At 43.7% G+C, this 22,305-nt stretch overlaps 1 protein-coding gene across 3 annotated transcripts; it reads right to left on the bottom strand.

Moving 5' to 3' along the window:
• Window positions 1–904: 904 nt before the first annotated feature.
• SLC39A13 (solute carrier family 39 member 13) lies at window positions 905–22,283 on the bottom strand. 3 transcript variants are annotated; one of them, XM_027642045.1, is made up of 11 exons: window positions 22,226–22,266; window positions 16,995–17,104; window positions 15,617–15,799; window positions 14,937–15,050; window positions 13,120–13,241; window positions 11,742–11,885; window positions 6,385–6,474; window positions 5,764–5,814; window positions 5,391–5,523; window positions 5,161–5,260; window positions 905–3,651 (listed from the first exon to the last, which is right to left on the bottom strand). In XM_027642045.1, exons 3-11 carry the CDS (start codon window positions 15,765–15,767, stop codon window positions 3,576–3,578), a joined length of 981 nt encoding a protein of 326 aa, XP_027497846.1. In that variant the 5' UTR covers window positions 15,768–15,799; window positions 16,995–17,104; window positions 22,226–22,266; the 3' UTR covers window positions 905–3,575. The 3 variants fall into 3 exon arrangements, with proteins under 3 accessions (XP_027497846.1, XP_027497843.1, XP_027497845.1); XM_027642042.1 differs by having other exon boundaries at window positions 15,500–15,799; window positions 22,226–22,264; XM_027642044.1 differs by lacking the exon at window positions 16,995–17,104 and having other exon boundaries at window positions 15,500–15,799; window positions 22,226–22,283.
• Window positions 22,284–22,305: the final 22 nt, after the last annotated feature.

Here is a 22,305-nt window from a genome sequence, read left to right as displayed (position 1 = left end):
TCCTATTATGTCACCCTACCCTCTACATCAGCGCCTGAAGCTATAGTTTTAGAAGACAGGGGCCTCAGAAAAACCATCACCTTAGAAAGTTCCCATGTATGAGCCTCCTTCCAATTATTCTCCCTTCTGTGCTACTGCAATTAGTACCAGCACAGACAGAGCGCAGCATGGTAAATCCAGGGACAGAGATTCCAAAATGTAGGTTTCTGGCGAAGTCCACAGACCGTGAAATCACACCCTTGATCACCTACCTGCCTTCATCTTCTTCTAGCTCTTGGGCTATGGTTTTCCATCTTCTTACAAAACACTTACAGAACTGAGAGTCATGTACCGTTATTTGTAGGCAGAAAATCTTCCAAATGAAGGGTGGGATAAGACATGCACTGAACCCATATTTTTGAAGGGTAGAGAAATTCCTATTAGTCCTTTCTGGGCAATTCTGACCCATAATGTTTGATAAGTGCACCTTTGTTCTACATGGCAGATAACCAGCTTAGTGTTAAGTGAGTTTTTTGATTAAAAAAATAACTGATCACAACAAAGTATAGTTACAAAACTCTCTGGACAGTCAGTTACCATGCAAGCTTTCCCTTGAAAGAAGAGAAAATTATTTGGTGATGCTTTTCAAGGAACCCAGACCAGCAGTCAAAAATTATGATTGGATCACACTGCTCCTGGATGACAGTTCCTTGGCATCAGGAAGAAGAAACCGGATTAGAACCTTCTTTTTCAATTGTGAATGTCTGACAGCAACACAGAGCCCAGACTTCTCTAGCCTAACCCAGAGATATGGCTCTGTAATTCAAATGAAATCTGAATTGAATTTTAAATTCAAAGAAAAGTAGTAGCTTCCAAAAAACCCAAAACAAAACAAGCAAACAAACAAAAAAACCCCAACAACATAAACCAACATGGAAAACCATTTATTTCATCTCTATTGTCTCCATGAAGAGCAGATCAATACAGATGAAGTGGGAAATGAAAAAGAGCAGCTGAAAAAATAGAGCTAGAAAATACAATTCTCTCTGTATTTCCAAAAGTGACAAATGTGGTGGAGTGATGCTCCATTTCCTCCCAAGGCTCTCCATCCTCAGCTCCAGGGCTGACATAGAAAACTATCAAGCCCCTCCCTCCCACAAGCCCCATGCTACCTCCTACCAGGGTATCTTCCCAACAACCACAGACTATCCAGGCCTATGGTAGCAGCCAAGAAAAACAGCTCTGAAATTCCTTCTTCAGTGTCATCCACTTTGCATTCCTGAACACTGAGTACAAAATCCTGACTGTGGTTTTCAGTCTTGGCAAGGCTCAGTGCTGATGCAACAACGCCAACTCATGGGCACTCACCTGGCAGTGCCTCAACTTAAATGCCAGCCTTATTTTGGGAAAGAAATCTTAAGAAACAGCAGGTACATCTTTCTGTGCAAACCTGCTTCCTCCAGAGCCCCATTACAGGATCCACTTAGCTGCAGTCCCTGGGCAGGGGGAACCCCCAAAGCCAGAACTAGAGGGCTAGCATACCCAGCCGGTCCCTGTAGACTAATTGGATTAATCATCCTTCTAGGAAAATGGGAAGCAGATGCTACCTTCAGACAATTGAATGATAGAGTAGTTGGCATAGGAAGGCAACTTTGTAAAGAGGAATAAAACAATTGCTCTAAGCCTCCCTCATTGTTGCAGTGAAATTAGTTACTGCTGTAAGTCCAGGGTAAGGAAAGCTGAAAAAATTTCAGGCAGCAGTTCCTGGGCAGATAGAACTGCAAGCATGAGCTTTCCAGCACTTGCTGAAAAGTAGGACAGGAACTGTCATAAAAAAGAACTGTGTCAACAGTTGGGGAATCTCTCAGGAAAGTAAATGCTTCTGCTGTCAGCAGCATACCTGCCTCGCTGCTCTGACCCGAATCGCCCTCTGAAGGCATAAGCCCTCTTGATAAGGCCTTGTGCAGGTTGGAGAGCTGTACTGATTTACAAAAGTTGTTGAAAGACAGAGCTAAGCTGGTGCAATTGACATTGGGGCACCTGTTTTATGCCCAGTGGCTCCACCAGTTCAATTAGACCTGTTTTTAAACAAATTTAAGCAAAGCGAGGATAAGCTCTGCAGAAGAGATGATCTAGTAATTGTGCACATCTCTGTGGCAATAAAATATGCCTATGGAATTATGGCCTGGTCAGCCTTGTGAGCTGGGATGCAGGAAAGCACTAGAAATTGTATTTATTTTTATTGGTCTCAAATTGCCAAAAATTTTATCCCAAGCATCACAAAACAGAAAACTCTTCTTTAAGCATACCTATCGTGACCCTTTCATATCCCCTTCTCTCCTTACCTAGCACACAACTTTTCTATAAAAATATTTTTTAAATATTTTCACCAGCAGTTTCAGCTTTCCCATTTAAGAGCTGTCAGTATTATTCCTTATCCATTCATCCCCAACAGATGAACATCACTGTGAGGTAAGAAGCCCAGAAACAGGCTACCATCTATGCTTTTGGTTATAGCATGCTCTTAAATAGTCTACACTGAACAGAGGAAAAGTTAACCAGGAGTTGTCAGCTGCTGGCCAGGCTGTAGTGTTCAGCTACCTCTGCCATAACAGTCTAGGGGTGCTATAGCATGTCAGGCAGGGCTAACATGCTACACCTCAAGAAAACTCTGAAATATGGTGTGGGGCAGATGGTGGGTGACTCAGGTCTCAACAGCAAGCTCAGAGCTGTGTTCAGCTAATGGTTATGAGGAGAGGGAGCTCAGTGACAGCAGCTATATGTCTTTCCTTCCAGATGTAGGTGAGCTGGTAGTATGGCAATAGAAGAAACATTTACTAATCATTTATCAGATAAACAGGCTGTGCTGGCTTTTGGAGTGGTTAGGGCTGAGGCAAGTAATCTCCAAGCTGAGTCATTTAATTATAGTGACCTATCCTAAAGTGCCTCAAGCTTTTGGCTCAATTTCAACATAAACAAATACAAAATAAGCCAAAAGAGCTGGACTGCTGAGGCTAATACTACCCTTTAGGAACAAGCAATGTCAATAAAAAGCCAGAGACCAAGCTGGAAAGGGTCTTTTCCCCTCTATCTCATAGCACCATCAACTTCTCATGGGTAGGGAGTTCTGGCTAAAGCTGTCAGTTTGTTGTTGCTTTGTAATCCCTGTTCTGCCTCCAGCCATTAGAGTGGTAGGAAAAGTCCTCAGTCTTCATCAGCTACAGGAATCGCCTCTGTCGTTTTCACACAAGAGCTTGGGAGGTGCAGTTCCATCAGAACGAACTGAATGAAATATCATTCATTCATAGTGGAGCAGTTGTTCAGTTCATTTCTCCCCAGTGTATCTTTTGCTCCATAAAGCCCAACCAATCGGAAAAATAACAGAAGCCCTGATGTGTGGATTTTAGCAGAACAGGAATAGGAGAGCCAGGGAATGAAGTCCTGCACACCCAGACCTCTTTCTCACCTGCTTCTCATACTAGCAGCCAGATCTGCACGCACACACGTAAGAAATAATATTAGTGTTCCTTATTGCTTTGTAACAGCTCAGAGTCACTGTGGTGGCTCTGGGAGGCATCATGAGGTCTGCGCAGAGGTCACTCAGTTGTGAGCGCAAGTAGCACCATGACTATAATGCCTGTACACAGGAGCAGAATTTGCTGCAGGGAGTTCCTGGGAAAGAAACAGTAAAATTAGGAGGAGCCATAGACCAATTCCCATAGGCAACAGCAGAGAGACTCTCAAATCATTTGTTGTTTGCCCTTCGCTCTTTCAAATCTATCACATGGAGAACACAACAGCTGTATGAAGTCACTAACAGCTGAGAAGACTCCTTCCCAGCACCCCAAGCAAAGATGTTGTCTATAAACTGACATGTACTCGTTCCACTCAGCTGCAAGGCCCAGCTCCAGGTTTCAAAATCAACTTAAGCTGATTCAGTCTTGTAGCTTCAGGTATATATTCCTGTCCTCTCACTCACAAGGGAACCAACACTTCTGCATCATGTTCATAGGCACTTTAGGGATCTCATCCAGCTAACAACCACAGTTACGAAAAGGAAAAAAAAAAAGCAAGATGATGAATTTGGCCATTCTTTTAGCACTATCTCAGGTTTATGCTGGATTGAAGTGACTGTACACCTCCCACCTCTGCATACTCTGGCAACAACCTCTGCCAGCACAAGAGGTTACCAACCCAGAAGCAAACTCCCAAATTAGTCATTAACATTTCTCCACCAGAAGTTCCTGCCTCCTCAGGGGGAGTGGGACTGTTTTTTTGAGGAATGTTTCAGTCAAAATTAACTAGGTGAGCCAAGGCATCTTATTTAAACCACTTAAGTTGCCTGTCTCATTACAACTGAAATAGAGGGGAACATTCAAGGGCAGCTCTGCCAGCAGATCTGAGAGGGCCTTTACTGCGGTACAGCTGGATTTGGAGCTGCTACAGCTTTAATTAGACTGCAAGAAACTAGAATAATACACGGTGGGAGGCCAAATATACTGGAATATATACACCAGTGCAGAAGAGAGATGACTGAGGTGGGATACAATGACAGACTACGAAATGTTGAATGATAAAGAGAAGAAAACTATTATTTTTTACTGACACAGCACCACGGTGGCATCTAATAAAAAAAAAAATCAATAAGCAAGAGTATAAGAACCAAATAATAAGTATCACTTAACACAGCGCTGTAAAGCTATGCAAACTTTCTGCCAAAGGGAGATTGCAGAAGCCTGAACTAATGGATAAGGTCAAAAAGGAATGAGAGAAGCATGGGAAGGATAGATTCACGTGTGGTTACAGACATACACACCTCTATGGGGCCCTGGTTCAGACAGTCCCTAAAGCAGTACATGCAAGAAGCTGAAAAGACAGACAGGGCAGAAGCTGTCCTAACTGGACATGTTTCTGAGGAACTTGCTCTAGCTGGTCATGCTACTACTGTGCTAGCACAATATTTTGGGACTGACCCAGTTAAAGGTTCTTGTGTTTTAGAGGGTCTTTGTAGTCCCATAAGCACAACAGTCCCATAGCACAGCAGTCTATTTTGATTCCAGCCTTGCCCACGGGATTTGAAAAGCCAGCATTCACATGCTTCCAGAACAGGCACAGGGGAGGGTTATATCCCTGCTCCCTGGCAGCAAGAATTGCTGCAGCAGAACAGGAGGGAGCACTTACCAAGGATTCTTTTCCTCCAGGAGATCAGGCACAACATTTACCAGGGCAATATACAGAAATCCTCCAGAAGTGAAAGGGAGGATCCAGGCTACTGTTTCACCTGCACAAATACAGGAAGCTTTTGTTATTACTGAGACAGAGCCATGGGAGACAACACTGAAGGAAAAGATACACACGTGGGGATGACAAGCACCTCCTTTCCCCACTCCAGAGGTCACAGGGAGCCTTACCTGCTCCTTTTGGTGACTGAGCACATATTGCAAAGCAGGCTCCTAGAATTCCCCCCAGAGCTGTGGAAAGCTGCATTTTGGCTGCACTCCAGCGGTCAAAGCCAGCCCGAAGTAAGATTGCAAAGTCTCCAACCTAAGAAAACCAAGAGTTGACAGTTAATAAATAAGAATATTAAATTCTCAGTCACAAAGGCTGTTGCATTTGCAGCAAGACCAGCGCTTCAAGACTGCTTCTGCTTTTCCATGTTGTCCGTCTCCCAGAGGGAGCAGCTTTCAAAAGGACAAGAAAATATTAACCAGACCCAGGCCTCCTCTTAGTAGGTGAAGCACCTTGTAATTCCCCTCACAATGGCAGGATCCAAAGCCCTCTCACCTCATGTGGGATTTCGTGCAGGAGAATGGCCACTGTGGTTAGGAACCCAACCTGCAGCAGAGAGAAGGTGATTAGGAAACAATCAGAGTATTCTTGGATTCATCCAAGGTACCATACAGGGGACCCATACACCATCAGGTCCCATACACTTACAGGGATCAAGCTGTAACAGCAGATCTTACACAAGTTCAGGGTTGACTGGGAGTTTATCATTCTCACAGTCATGGTCCTCCAGCTCAGGGCACTGGGAACCTGACAGCCCATCATCAGCGTTGAAAACCGAAGTAAAAAAAGCATTAAACATCTCTTCCTTGTCTATGTCCCTGTCTCTGAAGTGACCATCCTCATCATGTAAGGGGTCAATGCTATTTCTGGCCTGGCTTTTGAGTAGATGAGCTAATCCTTCCCGCAGTGTCAGTCCAAATGACTAACATGTCACAGGCTTGAAGAAGCTCTGCATCAGGATCAGGATAGAGTTGGTTTATACTGTAGTCTGCATTTTCTCAGAAAACTCCATAAAATAGGAGGGAACTCCTTACATCTTTGGGTGTTCTGCATGTTGCATCACACTTGAAACAAGGCCTCTCTAGTTCAGTACACAGCTGGGCACAGAAACCTTACCTTTCTGCTAACCAGGAAGCTGGCTGCTACTGCCAGGCCATGTGTGAAGTTATCAATGGTGTTGGCCAGTAGATTGAGGTATCCACTAATCTGCAAAGAGAAGGAAGAGCCCCTGATAAAGGCAGAGATGTAAGAAGATAAAAGAAAGCACATGGCTTAGGCACAGGTTATGCAGTCACAATCAGGTGGGAAACATCAGAACATGGCACTTCTACTGAAGGTCTTAAACTGTCAGTGCCTGAGTACAAATTAAATGTAATTTTTGGTTTTAGAGTAAACTAAGTTTTAGGGTAGGCAAGTATTGTCTGAGATTAGAATAATTACCTTGTGCAAATGACAAAGACCTCTAGATATAGAAAAAGAGAAAGGAAAAAGAAGAAAGCCAAAAATGCAAGAATATATTTAATTCTAAATTGAACCAATTTAGAATTGAACCACTGACTACTTTACACAGGTAACTGGCTTCAAATATGGCCTGATCTTGTTTTCAAGCCATGTACTTCAATATCCAACTGTTAAATATCTCCTCCTCAAAAGCTGGCAAGAACAATGCAACAGAAAAATGCTGCTGAAACTGCTTTTTATAATGAAATAAATCTTCAAACATTGTACCAAAAAAGCTTGTGCTTGTGGGTTTGCTTTCCCTTAACAAAGAATAAAAAGAGTGATGACAGTCACCAAAAAGCCACCTACTAGAAGGCTGGATAGCATGTATATGTATTTGCATATAAACACATTTCTTAAAATTATAAGCATAAAGCAGCTTCCTTTCTCACAGGTCCATCTCCATGTTAGACTTCCCCATCATTCTAACTATGGTCACCTCAAGAAATATTCTAAGTATTAAAAAGTGATTTATGAGAGTACCACCCCAGCTCTTTAGCTCACATGTTTTTGGGTTTTCTTCCGTCATATATGACTTAAACTACTGTGTGTGGGTCCTGAGATACCACAGTTCACTATGTGGCACAGCAGTTTAAATTATTATCAAACCAGGTGCTAGCCAATATACCAGGCAGTCCCTGGACTACAAGAATTCCAAATATAGGGTAGTATCCAGTGAGTGGAGAGACTATCTAGAAACTGTGAGGCATTAACCTCTTACTTCACCATAGCATCAGATGCCAAAGTTCAGCTGGAAAAGCACAAGTGGGGATGGATTTAATTAGCTCTTTTTGGTCTTCTGCTCTTCCCTGTTTTTATCAATTCTGCTTGGTGCATCTCTTCTTCCTGTCTTCTATATACCACGGCTCAGGTGGGGCTTTCTGTCAAACTTCTCTCTCCAGATCACCACCTTTCTGCAGGGCACTTTTACTTCACAATCTTGGGCCTTTACAGGCTCTAAATTTTTAAAAGTGCATTGATGATTAAATATGACAATAAGGGATTAAGCAAAGCTTAGCTAAGCTCAGTTTTAAGTAATAATCAAAGTAGCATCTCCACAATGGATGCAAAAGAAGTCCCTGTATGCTTTTGTAAAAAAAGAAACAAATAGATGCATGAAGGTAGACCCAAGAATACAGCAGTTTTACTTCTCATTCTTCATACTCTGGGTCCTAGACAGTCAAATATGACTATATAAAATTCTCCTTTTCATGTTGTTTTTTTATGTGACTGCATTTTCCCCACAAGATAATAATAATTCTTCACAGAAGTTTTACACAAAAATGCTTTCCCATAACACCATATAGGGAAAAAATAGACTTCATGATTAAAACATCATGACTTTTTCTTGTCAGTGGCTTGGGCAAAAGCTGTCACTGAAAGAAGCAAAGCCTTGGAGTGCTCAGAAATAAATTGGGTTGATTTGACAGTTATGAGTCTCTGACATTTATATTCTGTGAATCCCTAATAGGATGTTCTTGTTGCTCATGAAGAGCATAGCCAGATGAAGTGTTTATGTTCATGCTTCAGAATTTATGTCACTGTGTAATAAAACATACTTCCTCAAATCAGCAAGGACCCCATGTACCACAGGGAAAAAGAAAGCATAAGCAAGGCAAAAGTACTCTACAGCGTTTTTACTTGTTGAGAATATAAAGGCTGCAATGCAGGGCAGGACTGATCTATGTTTGTGTGCAAAGGAAACCTCCCACCTGCAGTTTTCAAGAAAGGACAAATTATAGCAGCAGCAGCTAAAAAGCAGAAGTTCTAATATATATGCGGACAATAGTCAACTGTTTACAGCTTCCTAACCATTAAGCCCTGATGGGTGACTTTGTTTAAACAGTACCTTTCCCCTTTTGTTTGCTGAAAGAATGGGGGTTTCTGAGTGAACAGTAGAACCACAGAAGTCTGTCTTGCTATGGATTTCACTCTTTTCTTTGCAAGCACCTACTTTGTTCATTTCCAGCATCACTGTTTCCCTGCACACCCCTTCACCACCCTGCACTGCATGACAGCCACCTCCCCACCAGGTAAGGGCAGTGAGACTTACCTGGTAAGCTACCAACCAGGTGGACCTGTCGAGCAGCACACAGCAGCTAAGTTCTGACAGTGTTTTATAATAAGGCATTAGTTTGCATTCCTCCTCTACTGCCATGCTGATTTTTATGGAACTTGCAGAAATTGGATCACCTTCAAGACTTCTATCCTCTCTTGAACTCAAGAAAAATTAATTATGGGTTCAAAAGTTATTGAAAATGAAGGGCAGAACAGATGAACAGACAGATGGAATGACTGCTTATGTTGTTGCCTAAGGAAACGGGCTAACAACGCAGGAGTATCTTGGTAGTTTTGGTAATTTCCACCCTACCAGGAAATCTATTATTCAGATCATATGCTCAAAATGTAGAAAGTTAAAACTACATGCATTAAGTTATTAGCTTCTATTTCATGCATATGAACAACAGTTTTTAAGAGCAGACAGATGTGTTAGGATTTTAAAGCCAGAAGGGCTCTCTATGGTTGTCTAAACCTTCTACATAACACAACTGAAAGAATCTCATCAATTTCTGCACAAAGTCCATTGTTTGTTAAGCTATAATGTACTTCATAGAGAGCATCTTAAATCACAGCTTAAAGCCCACAAGTGACAAAGAATCTGCTATCTCTAAGGTAAGTTAGTCCATTGGCTAGTTACCCTGTTACAGAGTTGTCTCTAACTTCTAGTCTGTTACTGTTTGCTATAGTCTTAACTAAGCAAATTTAGTCATGTCTCTTACATGGGTATTTGTAAACTTTAAGTTATCCTTGATCTGTCATGACGACAGAGCTAACCTAAAGGAAACCACTTATCATGTACTGCAAACTTAAAATATTTATTTCATCTCTTTCCTGACTCTTTTACAAATTATCAGTAACATTTTGGATATTTGGAATAACAGTACTGGAAAAAGTCAGGTAGCTGTTTCATTATTGCTGTACAGAAAGAGGGACTGTCCCCTCTTCTCTTACATACTATTTCCAACTCACCCATCCTCCTGGCTGTAGCATCATAAGGGAAGAATATGTTCAAACAATTTCCTACTGTAATTCTCATACCTTTTTCCACTGCATTGACTTCCTAGAAACTATCCCTATCTTGTAAATATGATCTGTGTTCTTTCTCTGATCTATTCCTTAATTTTTGCATGTATCAAAACCTGTTAAAAATGCAGCACTTTTGGTGAAGTTACTCAGTTTAGCTGCTATCACTGAGTTCATCCAGTCACAATGTGCCATTTATGTAATATAGTAGTACCTGCAAATGTGAAGACATACTGTTTTTATAAATAATCACTTAAAAAAATCATATCCCACCACTGAACAGATTTGAGGAGGGCTGCCTTAATCCAGTCTCTATTGATAATATAACTGATTTTTAATATAACTAATATTAGCAAAGTTGATTTCATGCAGTATTAGTTTTATTAGAATGTGGGAAGAAGTTATATTTTATATATGTTTGTCATTACCTTTATCAAAAAATTTTATCACTGAATAAAAGGCAGGAGAAAATGTCTGGCTGATAAGAATTTATCTTCCATAAGATCATACTAATTAGCATTAATTAGATTATTATTTTTTACATTAGGACCATGTCTTGAGCAATCATATCCTCTATTGGTGTTTCATTTCTACTTGAAATCAGTGGTAGACTAACCATCCTTTAAATCTGTAGTTCCTTATATAAACCTTCCTAAAATAAGGGCACAATGTTTCATAACCCAGTAATATTGATTTCTTCACTACTATCACCTCTAGAAACATCAGTGTGGCACCTTGCAGTATGTGTAGTGTTCTGTAAAAATTACATGAAATGTGACAGATATCAAAAATACACAGTGATCTCAGCATAACTTTCATGTTGTGTAGGAAGAGCTATTAAGTTACAGCAAAACACATTTAAAATAGAAAGACAAAAGAGCCTCTGACTGACCACACATCCAAGTTTGGGCTAGTTCATGCAACCACACTTTCTGTTCATAGTTACTCTCATACAATCTTCCACATTTTTATGGGTTTGCAATCTCAAATTGTAGGTCCTCCTTCACCAAAGCGGTTGTTTACTCTCTCACTTGTAATGTGCACCCAGACAAGGGTTTCCACAGTACAAAGATAGTAACATTAAACTGAAAGCAAAGCCAATGTAAAGGTTATCCACTTCCCAATGATACAGTACTCCTTTTCCTTCTCCACCTCCAATCCTATGAGCTTGCTGATCTCCCTTATTCCAGCACTGCAGGCTGCCTGTCTACATGCCAAGCTGATTCAAGAAGTTAAGATAGGAGAGAAACAGACCTGGGGGTGGGAGGTGGGTGTGTAGGTGCAGAAAAAAGTCTGTTTAGCTCCCTGAATAGGCTCACTGTGGGGTCAGATGAGACCAGTGCAAAGGAAGTGATGGGAAATACAGTTTTGGAGACAGAAGTGGACAAGAAGTCCTTTTTGGCAGCAGATAAACTGATAATCTGAGAAACTGAACTTCTAAGTTCTATAGTGGATAGCTTCAACACACTTCCAAAAGGTGTCAAAACACTTCCAAAAGGTGCCTTAAAAGGAAAAGTGCAGCTCACAATTGGTACAATGCAGGCACTAGAGAACAGAGAAATCATGGCACAAAAAATTAAGCAAATAAAGATATACTGGCTAGAAAAAATAGAGAAACAAAAGGTGGAATTCTGTATTTTGGTATCAGAATTCAGACAAAACACACATCATCAGACTTATGCCTTCATAATGTTGACTTTGCCTCTTCTGCATAAGCTACAGCATAGATTTTCTCCAAGTCTGCTGTTTCCTCCCTGCTGTGACCAGGACAGACAGTTTGATAGAGCAAAATCAAGCACAACACGAACATCGAGTTTTCCACTCAGGCACAGTTCTTTCCACAGACAATTCCTGACTAAGATGTGAAGGTGAGTTTATGGGTTTCTTACCTTGATTCTCTTGTTTCTTGTACAAGACTGGAGAGAGGAGCCATTACACTGAGCTCGTGCTTTTTGGGATTGGCCTGCCACCTTTGGCAAGGAACACCCACTTCCATTGGAAATCTTTCCAGCTGGTGCTTTGGAATCATAGTCCTAAATTAGGGGAAAAAAACTTGTCACTCACTTTTTTTCAGTGATGAATGAGCATGAATCAGGATTAGAAATCCAGTCTTTACCCTTAATCCCTTTGTCCTTACAATGTAAATCAACAGCTTTGGCACCCCAGTTTAATAACAACTGCTAGAAATGAGACAGATTCAGAGAGCATTGTGACATCTGCACTGTAAGACAACAAGAGCAAAGACCTCCTAGTCCTTAAGACTAGTAGAAAGAGAGAGGAATTGGAGTCACGCCCCCTTGGCATGAGCCAAGTTCCTCTAGAAGGACAAGGGACTGAGCCTGCCAATCCTGCTAGCAGCTGCTGCCCACAGAAATATAACTCAACTCGACAGGAAATGGGCGAAAAAAGAGTCTTGCTCTCCCCAGTCCATCACAATAACTAAGCCTACAGAATTATTCTATAGCTGGAATCATTATCTTCCAAACAACAAGATATTTATTTAAGACTTCAGCCTCTCTCTAAATGAGAAGGTGAAGTTCCTTTCAGGCTTTGAAGTCGCAACAATGAGTGAAAGTTAACACCTACTTGCTCTTATGTAGCGCCTGACCTGCAGTTTCACCTCTCAAAAGTCATGGCACAGAAAGGACTGAACAATCTATAGGAGCTGCAACTAGGAGTTGTCCTTATGTCTGAAGACTAGCTCCTCTCCTCTATCTTGGAATTACCTTCTGGTACCTCTGTCTATATTGCCCCTTTGCAGCTGGGTGACTTCTCTGAACTTAGTGTTACCTGGCCACCCATAAACCCCTTCTACCACACAAAGTTACCCAAACATCTGGTCCAGGCCATAATCAAGGAGAGACACCTTCAAGAAGGCTGGTCTTTGTCCTGACTGAGGACCCAGAAAGGGAATGAGTCACGATGGGGTCAGTGGAACATGCATCAGCAAGCTGTCATCCCTCAAAGGTAACTTGAGCAAAAGTCTCATTTGCAGAGTGCTCCAGCTCCCAGTCCCCATAAAAGAGCACCTCTCTTTTACACATACCAGTAAAGAACAAAAGTCAAAACCACAAAACAAAAGCCTGGAGATGAAACCTTCTTCTAAGAGACCAGTGTCAAAGAAGTGACAAAAAGCTCCCAAAGAGCAATGACAAGGTACTCACAGCTCCAGGATCATTTGCTGAGCCTGTCAGATAAGGCAGATGAGGTGTTTAGTACAGAGCTTCAAATATAAGAGCCTTCTCTCCCCTTGGGCTGCTAACTTACCACACCAGGGTAGTCCTTCTCTTCTTTCTCTAGGAAGATCTTCTCTAGCACCAGGAAGGTCAGGAAACCAGTGATGACCCAGAGACCCAGAAGCTTCTGCTGCTGAAAGCTCTGCTCTTCTCCTGAAGGACAAGAGAGAAATCTTCATGTCTCTATTAAGTACATAGTTTTTCACACATATGAACCCACCACGCCCCTTACAGCGTAACCAGCAGTTCCAAGTCAAAACAAGAAATGACTATGGAAAGACTCCCTCCAAGGTAAGAGGAGCAAACACATCTCAAAGCAGATTAGTTTAACTTGCTCATTCTTGATCTAACAGATATCCTCATTTCAGGTCACTCAGAGTGAGAGCTACCACCCCCTTTTCTTCAATAGCACAACCCAAAATATTTCCTAACAACACTGTGAATTTCCCTGGGGTCCAGAGGCAAGTGAAGATTACATCAACAAAAATCCAGCAGCTATATCTACTGAGCAGCAAGCTCTGACATGAAATCTGCTGTTAGTGGAGCTACAGACTCACCTTCCCCTTTCTGCCACACCTAGGTAAGTTATTAAGCCCAAAGCTATAAACTTCCTTTTCAATTAGAGCCAAGCTTGTGAGATAATAATCCATTCGGTCTGGCTGCAGAAATGGAGATTGCATTGCAATGGAAGAAGAGAATGACTGTAACAAGGTTTACATGGGTCAAAGAAACCTTTATGCTTCAGGACAGTCTGGCAGAAGCAAGCAAACTAGAGTAGGAAGACAGAGTAATTTGGGAACCACTGTAGAAAGGGGTAAAAAAAGGAGAGCTGGTTCTGCCTATGGTGCTAGAGCTGTGACAAAGAAGACTAAAGGCCCAGCACATTTGAAATCCTAGGACATAGGTGCAAGAGAGTCTGGGAAACCCAGGGCATCTTCTTTCCTCTATCATCTTCTTTCCCCTCTCATTTTCTTTCCCCTGTTTTCAGCAGGGAAATGATTTCTTGGTTTCTCAACAGGTGGGATGCAGCAACACTTGCCTTCTATGCCATCAGTTTTCTGAAGCAGAGAGACACAACCATCATAGGTTTCAACAACCCTGGCTATCTGAGGGATGAAGGACTTACACTGATACCACAAATTCTACACCAACTCAGACAGTGTTTCATTTGCTGGCGAACACAGGTTTCTGTGACCTGTATATCCTCTCCCTTCCCCCCACGCCTCACCCTTCATTCTTAATTATGGCTCTATGGACAATTTTCCATGATTTCTCCTTGAGCAAAGATTGCGAGGGCAACACATATGAGCTCCCATAAATCCAAGTACCCAACAGAGAGGCCCCAGTTAGCACCAAGAAAAAGGCTCTAGGGTTAACATTGTTATAGGGACAGATTTATAAAAAAGATGCACCTGATCCCCAACTGAGATGGTGCACAAGTTCATATACCGGACCACATACACATTCATAACCTCTCATCAGGTTAAAGAAGCATTCCCTTTCCTTACAGAAAGGACAAAGGAAAATCAACAGAGACTTACAGGAACCCAAGGAAAGATAGGAGAATTTGACAGACAAGAAAACCAATGCAAGTTACTAAACATAAAGTACCCTAATCTCAAAGTCTCTGGAGGACTGCAGAGTACAAAGTACTACATGTGTGTTTATTGTTCTTACATCCTTCCCTAGGCATGTGCTTTTATATACTGTTTGAAAGAGAATACCAGCTTAGACCAGTTTTTGGGCTGACCCAGAGTGGCTGGTCTTGTGCTTTCAAGATGGAACAGACTCAAAAAACGTAGCAGTAGGCATAGCATGGCTGTTTCCAGGCATATAAGGCTTTCATACCTGTCGTTGCAGTGCATGTGTAGGCCCAGGCTTCAGGAAGCAGGTGCAGAAATACATTCCCCAGTAGTCCACCAATTGCAAAACTCAACAACTGCTTCATACGGTGTGATCCAGCTAAAGAAAAAAAAAGAAAAAAAAAAAAAGAAAAAACCAAACAAACAAAAAACCCCCACACTAATCACAACTCATCCAGGAGCCAAAACATTTCCAGCTGAGATTTTGCACAGAAAAACCTAAATTGGAAGCATCCACAAAGCAAGCTTTCAAAGGAGAGAGCACAAAACAAATGGAGTGTAAGAAAAAGCTCTTGCACCACTTGCCTGGAACAGCAGTGTGTGGGAGGGACCTGGACCAAGCAGGGTAAAAAACAATACTCTTTGTACAAACTCCATCCAGGGTTTACATTTGTCCTATCAGATTCTCAGGTGTGGACTAAAGCACCAAAAACAGACTTTCCACTTTAGATAACAGTATTTCTGTGACAAAGTCCTGTTCACTACTGTGCTGTTCATTCACATCCCAGGACTTCTGGCTTCAGAGGCCAGTGCAGGTAGCAGGTTTACCTTCTGACTGCAGAGCAGCTCCCGTCTCAAATGGGATCACCAGCAAGGGGAAGACTCCACTCAGGCCCACCATGAATGAACCGATGAGGGAACAGATCCAAGTGTCCAGCCGCTCACTGGTGAAAAGGTTTCCCCAGGACTCTGCCTCCTTCTCACACAGCGAACCAGAACTAGCAGCAACATGACTCTTCGGGACCTGTTGAGCTCCACAGGCCACAATTAGAAACAAGGAGAGCGTCCCATCAAGCAGAAGTTTTTGTTTTGTCATTGCTAAGTGGTCTCAGCCAGGCTGGCCAATCTCTGAAAAGAGAAGGGAGAGCAGTTCTGAGACTGTGCTCATCTCTCCCTCCCATCATCCCAGAAGAAAGGCCTTGGCCACACCATCCCCCCTTTTCAGTGTCTTAGCACAGGTATGTATACCCGTATACATCTGGACATCTGAAACTCTTCCTGATTTCAACACAGTAGAGGACAGAGAGGCTGTTTATCATTGGTGTATGAAACTGCATATGAGACATCTTGTGAAAGCATCTTCCTTCAGGTGGGCTGGACAAGGACTCCAAGTACCCTCATCCTTGCCCTTCAGTGTCCCAAGGCTTCAGAAAAAGGTATTGACCGGAGATGGTACCCAGATAAATCTTTTTTTTGCCATGCAACAGCATCCATGTACAAATTAGGATGCAAGACAGGCAACATAACAGAAGTCTGTAAACTCATGAGTAGTGTAAAGATGGTGAACAGATAGACTATTCACCGTCTCGTCAGACATAAGTACTGACAGCCACCACATGAAGTCAATGAGGATCAACTTCAAAAGAAACAAATATGACACTTCATCAGCAAATAACTTGTGTGGTAGTACTTCTCCAAAAACAATGAAAAATTTTACACGAGTTCATCAAAAGACACGGCAAGTACTAGAAAGATAAATCTATTGATTGTTAATAGTTAAACAGCTCACATTAGAGTCAAGAAATTCCCTTATGTGAAAGGAGCTGGAGACTGGAAAGATACTTTAAAAATATCACATATATTTGTCCTGGTCTTTTCCTTTCCAAGAAGGATACTGGGTTAGATGGTCTCTTAGTCAAAATCAGCACAGCTGTTACTAAGAGCTCTGCAGTCACAAGAAAACCGTAGAGAAGAGAGCATGTTAGAAGAGGAAAATAAAGATAATTACACTCTCATTGGCAAACAGGAAAGGAAAGCAAATGATGTAAAGGCTGAAGTACAAACGTTCCTTCAGTCTCCAGAAGAAAAAGTGAAATGTGACAAGCAAAATTAATCTGGAAATGGGAGAAAATAGCACACTAGGAAAAAATAGCTTAAAAATGTTTGCGAAACAGCTCTTGATTGAGAGGGAATAACAGCATTCACCTGAAGGCATGCGAAAAAACAGTTAAAGTAATCTCTGAAGCATTAGGACCATCTTTGAAAATTTACAGGAATAGAGGAAGGCCACAAGAAGGCTGGAGAAGCATCATGCCTCACCTACCTTTTTAAAAGGAAAAAAAAAAGGTGGGAGAAGACTTAAGAAGTTACAGACCAGTAACTTCAATCCTCTGAAGGATTCTTGATCAAATTAAATGATCAGTTTGTAGTTACCTATAAGATAAGAAAGCAATAAAGATACCAAAGCATTAAGTAACAGCCAGACAGAAAGGGACCTGAAATTATCAAGACAAAATTCAGGATGTTGGAGCCAATCCAAGGGCTCACTGCAGATGAAAAAGTGGTGTTGCCCCTTTTCCCCACCCCTTCATGAAGCATCACCTCCCCATGTGCACACCACACTCCATGAGTGAGCAGCGTCAGAACAAACTAGCAGGGAAAACTATTTTTTTAAAGAATCAGCCCTTTGCCAGAAGGCACAGCTGCAGTGAGCAATCAAAAAGAAAATTAAGGGACAGGGTCCCATTGCTCCTGGGAAGGAGAACATCAGTCTCCAAGCACAGTGACCATGGATATCAGTAGTGGGGATGCAAGAAGGAATCAATAAAGACACTGTCTTGGTTTGGCAAGCTGTGCAAGAACCACCAAAACTTTTTGTGTAACCCCTCATTTATTTTTTTTTTAACAACAAAAAATAGAATCCCTCAACATAGCAAGTTCAAACCAGCCCAGGACTTTACGGTGTCTTATTGCAGTGTTTTGATCTGGCTCCTAGGGGCAGGGCAGGGGCAGGCATGAGGCCAGGTGTGGAATGAAATAGAAGTGACAATACAGTAAGCCCAATGTGCCACAAAGAAAAAGCATACATTGACTGAGAAATTAATTCTAAGCCAGTGGGTTTATGTTGCTACAAAGTAGGTAAATGTCATCCTGGGACAAATAGTAGTGACACTGTAGGTCTCACACAGGTGAGACATTAGCCAACAGACTGCACCCAGCCCCATGTATTCTTCTTCATGAAATACATGCAAAAATCTAAGACATTGCAGTGGAAAGAAACAAAAATTAGAGCGTAGAGAGCATGACTTGGAAAAAACAACTGAAGGACCTGGGTGTGTTTAGTCATGGAAAGATAACACTGAAGGAAACAGAACAGCCTGCATACATTAAAAGTCACAAGAAAGGGGGAAAGTGCTAAACTCTTCTTCCACATCAGTTCATACAGTAAACAAGACTCAGCCTGAATATGAAAAAACAAACTTACACAGTGCTAAAGTGGTGATATACTGAAACAGGTTGTCTATGATGCAGAATGTCTAGCATTGGTTGTTGTTTTTATTTTATTTTATTTTGAGCAAAAGAAACACCCGATGCAGATGGTACTTTATTGCAAAGATTAGATCCCTTCTCTGAAGTCCCTTAAGCCCTACATCTGTAATTTGATGTAAGCTGGAGAGATCCTTGCTCTGCTGACAGGGCCCTATGAAAAGGGGCAGATTTTCAGCTGTAAATCACTATTGGCACAACCACTTCAGAACAGGAATGGGGGTTTGGCAGCAAGGGACATTTTCACCTCTCATAGCACTCCATGCACCAACTCAACTCAGACACTGAAGTGAACAGGAACTAAACTGATGCTTGGAGAGCTAGTAACAACTGCAAGGACAGCCTGATGGGCCAGAGATGCTGCCCTCTGCCCAGCTCCACCATGTTGCATACCTGGGACACTGCCAGGCCCTCTGGCTCCCTTCATTGCGATTCAGGCTCCCCCCTACAGCTATGCAAACAGACACACAAAACTAGGGTAAAATTATGCCACAGAATCCCCCAAATTTTTCCCTGAAAACAAAACAAACCCAAAAAAAGACAGGAAGTTCTCAAAATGTTTGCTGTCCCCTAACTGAACAGAGTTTCTTCTGTGCAAAGTAACAATACAGGTTAAAGCCATCAGCCACAGGGGCATCTGTGCAGGTAGGTGATGGGCCTCTTCAAGCAGATTCCATCAGCCACAGTCTTCTCTCTGCTGCTGCAAAAAACCTGCAGTTTACAGAATTTCCTCCTTTAAAATAGACAGGCACCCCTTCCAACCTGGGAGCAGGCCTGACAGACCTCTTCGTCCTTTTTGACAGGATTAGACAAGGAAAATGACTGAAAACTTTGTGAGGAACACAGCAAACATAAATCAGGATTTACACAGCCATACATATGCCTATGAAGAGGCAATAAATACACAAAAAAACCCCAACCACTCTCTGCAGTTTGGCAATGATGGGAAGCAGCACAAGTCTCTTCTGCAACATCGTTGTCACAGCTTTTGAGAACCAATTTCGAAAAGTAATCACTGCAAGTGATCCAACAGGTTGATTTCTTGCACCTCATTCTCCACACTCATATGTGCCCCAAAGGACACCACTTTGACTAAGTGATCAAAATCCTGGAGAGAGGCAGTAGCACACAGGACAAAGAGCATGTCCAGGACTCTGAAAAAGGTCTGCATACTTGGCTTCATGTCCCTCTTCCAGAACAAAAAGGGATCAGGTTCCTCCAAAAAGGTATGGTGTTGAACAACAAATGGGCATAAAAGGGTACAAAACTTATTCCTCTAACTCACATTTGTGCCGGCCAACTTTCTGTGCCCAACAGGTCTTTATTCTCCTGTTACTCACTGAGAGAAAACCAGCACATTTCTTTACACCTGTGCTGCCTGACCACCAAGACTTCCTGACTCAAGAACAACTCCATATCTCATTCAATAAATTCCTGATGTTTATACAACATCTACGAGAAATTCAGTGTATCACCCAAGACATACCTAAACTGATTTTTGTGCCCAGCTAATTATTTAGAGCATATTGCTTCTTCCTAACACATCATAACCACTTGCTCAAAAAAAAAAAAAAAGGCACTTTCTATCTCTATAGCACCTTTGCTTCTCTGCCTCATTAGTAAAGTCTTTAAATTTAAACTGGTTGCTCCTAAGACAAATATTTAAGGGGATAAAGAGGCACAGTGAGGATGTGGTCCTAAGAGAAAAAACACTCAAGAGGAGGAAAATAATACACTGCCACTACCGTTGCAGAAAGTCTCTACCTACTCCTAATTTTAAACAACAGCATTTGTTTCTGGAACTCAGCTAGAGAACATCTGAGAACATCTCGAGAAATTACCAGAGAAAACACCTGCAGGTTTTCTCAGAGACATCTGTGGTCACTATAAGGCAGAGGCATAACCAGGTACAGAGAGATGTTTATCAAGAAGGCTGTATCACGTATTTAAGAACGTGCATGGGAGAGAAATAGGCAGTACATTGTTTATTTATCAGCTTTGACAATTGCTCCATTTGGCATCACAGCTCCCAGCCGTGCTGGATCACAACCTGGTCACCCCATTACCACTGGCAGCACTCTCCAGAGCATGTGTCTGAGTATTCAGGAATCAGGCCTGCTCAGCCCCTTCTGAAATGGTCTCAGGACTGAAATAACCATGAGGCTTTCCCAGTTCAGGAAGAACAAACAAATGAGAATCTGTCATTTACACACTCCTGAGCAGGGGCAGAGGGAGGTTGCACACCAAGCCAGGAGACCCATGAGGCTCCCTGGGCCTCACCCTACTTCACCGAGCACCTCTGTAGTTAGCAGTGGCTGAGAACACACAGACAAAACTTAAAATGCCAAGGCAAAAACCTATTGGAAAAGAGAAAATAAAATATTGACACGATGACTATTCCGGCAGGAACCCATCTCTCCTAGACACTCTGCCTTCTCAGACCATACAGCTTCATCTCTGCCTCAGCGCAATTGCTCATTGCCACACATTTTAGATGTTGTTGAGGTGGAAGAAATCAGAAAGAAAAGGCTTTTTTACAAGCATTTTCTCTGGAAGCTGGTTGCCTGGCCTTACAGTTGCAACAGAGTACTCCATGGAATGGAAAAAAAGTTAATTTTCCAGGGAGGAAGCATAATTTTCGGCCAAAAAATTCTCCATGAGCCACCTCCCTCCATCGGCCCAGGGGAGAGCTTTGAATACCTCCTGGAGGCCCTTACCCCAGCAGAGGCACAAAAGGTCTCCAGTACTCCCTGAGCACTCCTTTCTCTCTGAGTCACTGCCCATCTTTAGGGAATGCACTGCTCTGGTGGGACCCCTCCCCTCTGCCGCATCGCTCTCATAAAAAACCTCTTTGCACAGAGACTCGCATTTCTGCAAATGACAGCGTTTCGCAGCTAAATGCAGGGGATGCACAGAATTAAGAACAATAAGTGTAACACAGGTGGGAACAGATTACAGACGCCGGGCAAACCTAAGAGCTGGCAAGGAAGGTAGTTAAAATCGAGTGAACACTACTGGAGTTTGGGAGACAGTGACTCCTTCCCAGTCCTGCATCCTTTCATCCCCAGGATGAAAGGAGGAAAGTTTGCGGACCAGATAATGGCGTTCACTCCCCTCCGGGTTAGGTGGAATCTCTCTCCTCCCAGCCCACTCTCCGTGGCAGCCCGAGGCAGAGGCCAGGCACACCGCCCCCCTCCCGCCCCGTCACCCAGTGCCGCAGCCCTCGCCCGGGCCAGGCTCCGCCACCGCTCTCGCCCGCGGGCGACTAATGCAGCGGGCCCGCTCGTATCGCTGCGTCTCACATCGCGGCGGATGGGACAGACAGCGCGGGTTTTCTATTTGAGGAACGCAGAGCGATGCAAAGTGAGACATACTTGCCGCGGGGGCAATCAGTAATTAACCCTGCTCACGCACTTCACTGGAGCAGCACATTAGTTGCCCCCCGCCGGGGTCCCCGTGTCACCGTGGCCGCGCAGACCCGGCCCCCCAAGCTCCGCGCGTCCCGCGGGGCACCCCCTGCCCGAGACCCTCTCGCGACATTGTCTGCCAGAGGACCGACTTCCAAAACTTTCTCGGCTGCCTCCAGCCCCCGGCACGCCCGCAAAGGCGGGCTGGACCGGGGGGATGCCGGCCCCGGGAGCCCGTGGGCAGCTGGGGCCCTGGGGCGGGTGGCGCGCAGCCCGCGGTCCCGCCGGGCCGGTACACGGCTGCCGGAACCAGCGGCCCGGCCGGGCGCTCCCCGCCACGTCTTCCCAAACTTGACCCGCGCTCGGCCGGGCCGGGCCCCGCCTGAGCCGAGCTCGGCTCCGCTGCGGACAGCGCTGCCGCCGCCGCTCACCCCGTCCCGTCCCGCCGCCGGCGGCCCCGTTCTCCCCGTCCCGCCGCTGCTGAGCCGCGCTGCCGTGCCCGCCTCCCGCTTTCCCCTCTCGTCCCACAACAGCGGAGCGGGGGCGGCCCAGCGACCCCCGTCCCCGGCCGCGCCGCCTTGGGGCCGCCACCCGCCCTTACCGTGCGCCGCCACCGCCGCCGTGCCCCGGGCCGCCGCTGCCATCCAGCCGCGGCTCGGCGCGGGCCTGCCCCGCCCGGCG

Source organism: Corapipo altera, unplaced genomic scaffold, assembly GCF_003945725.1.
Source record: "Corapipo altera isolate COAL_440 unplaced genomic scaffold, ASM394572v1 23b, whole genome shotgun sequence".
NCBI lineage: Eukaryota > Metazoa > Chordata > Aves > Passeriformes > Pipridae > Corapipo > Corapipo altera.
The sequence above is the reverse complement of the archived record's forward strand: the minus strand, read 5'-3'. Positions and strand labels throughout refer to the sequence as shown.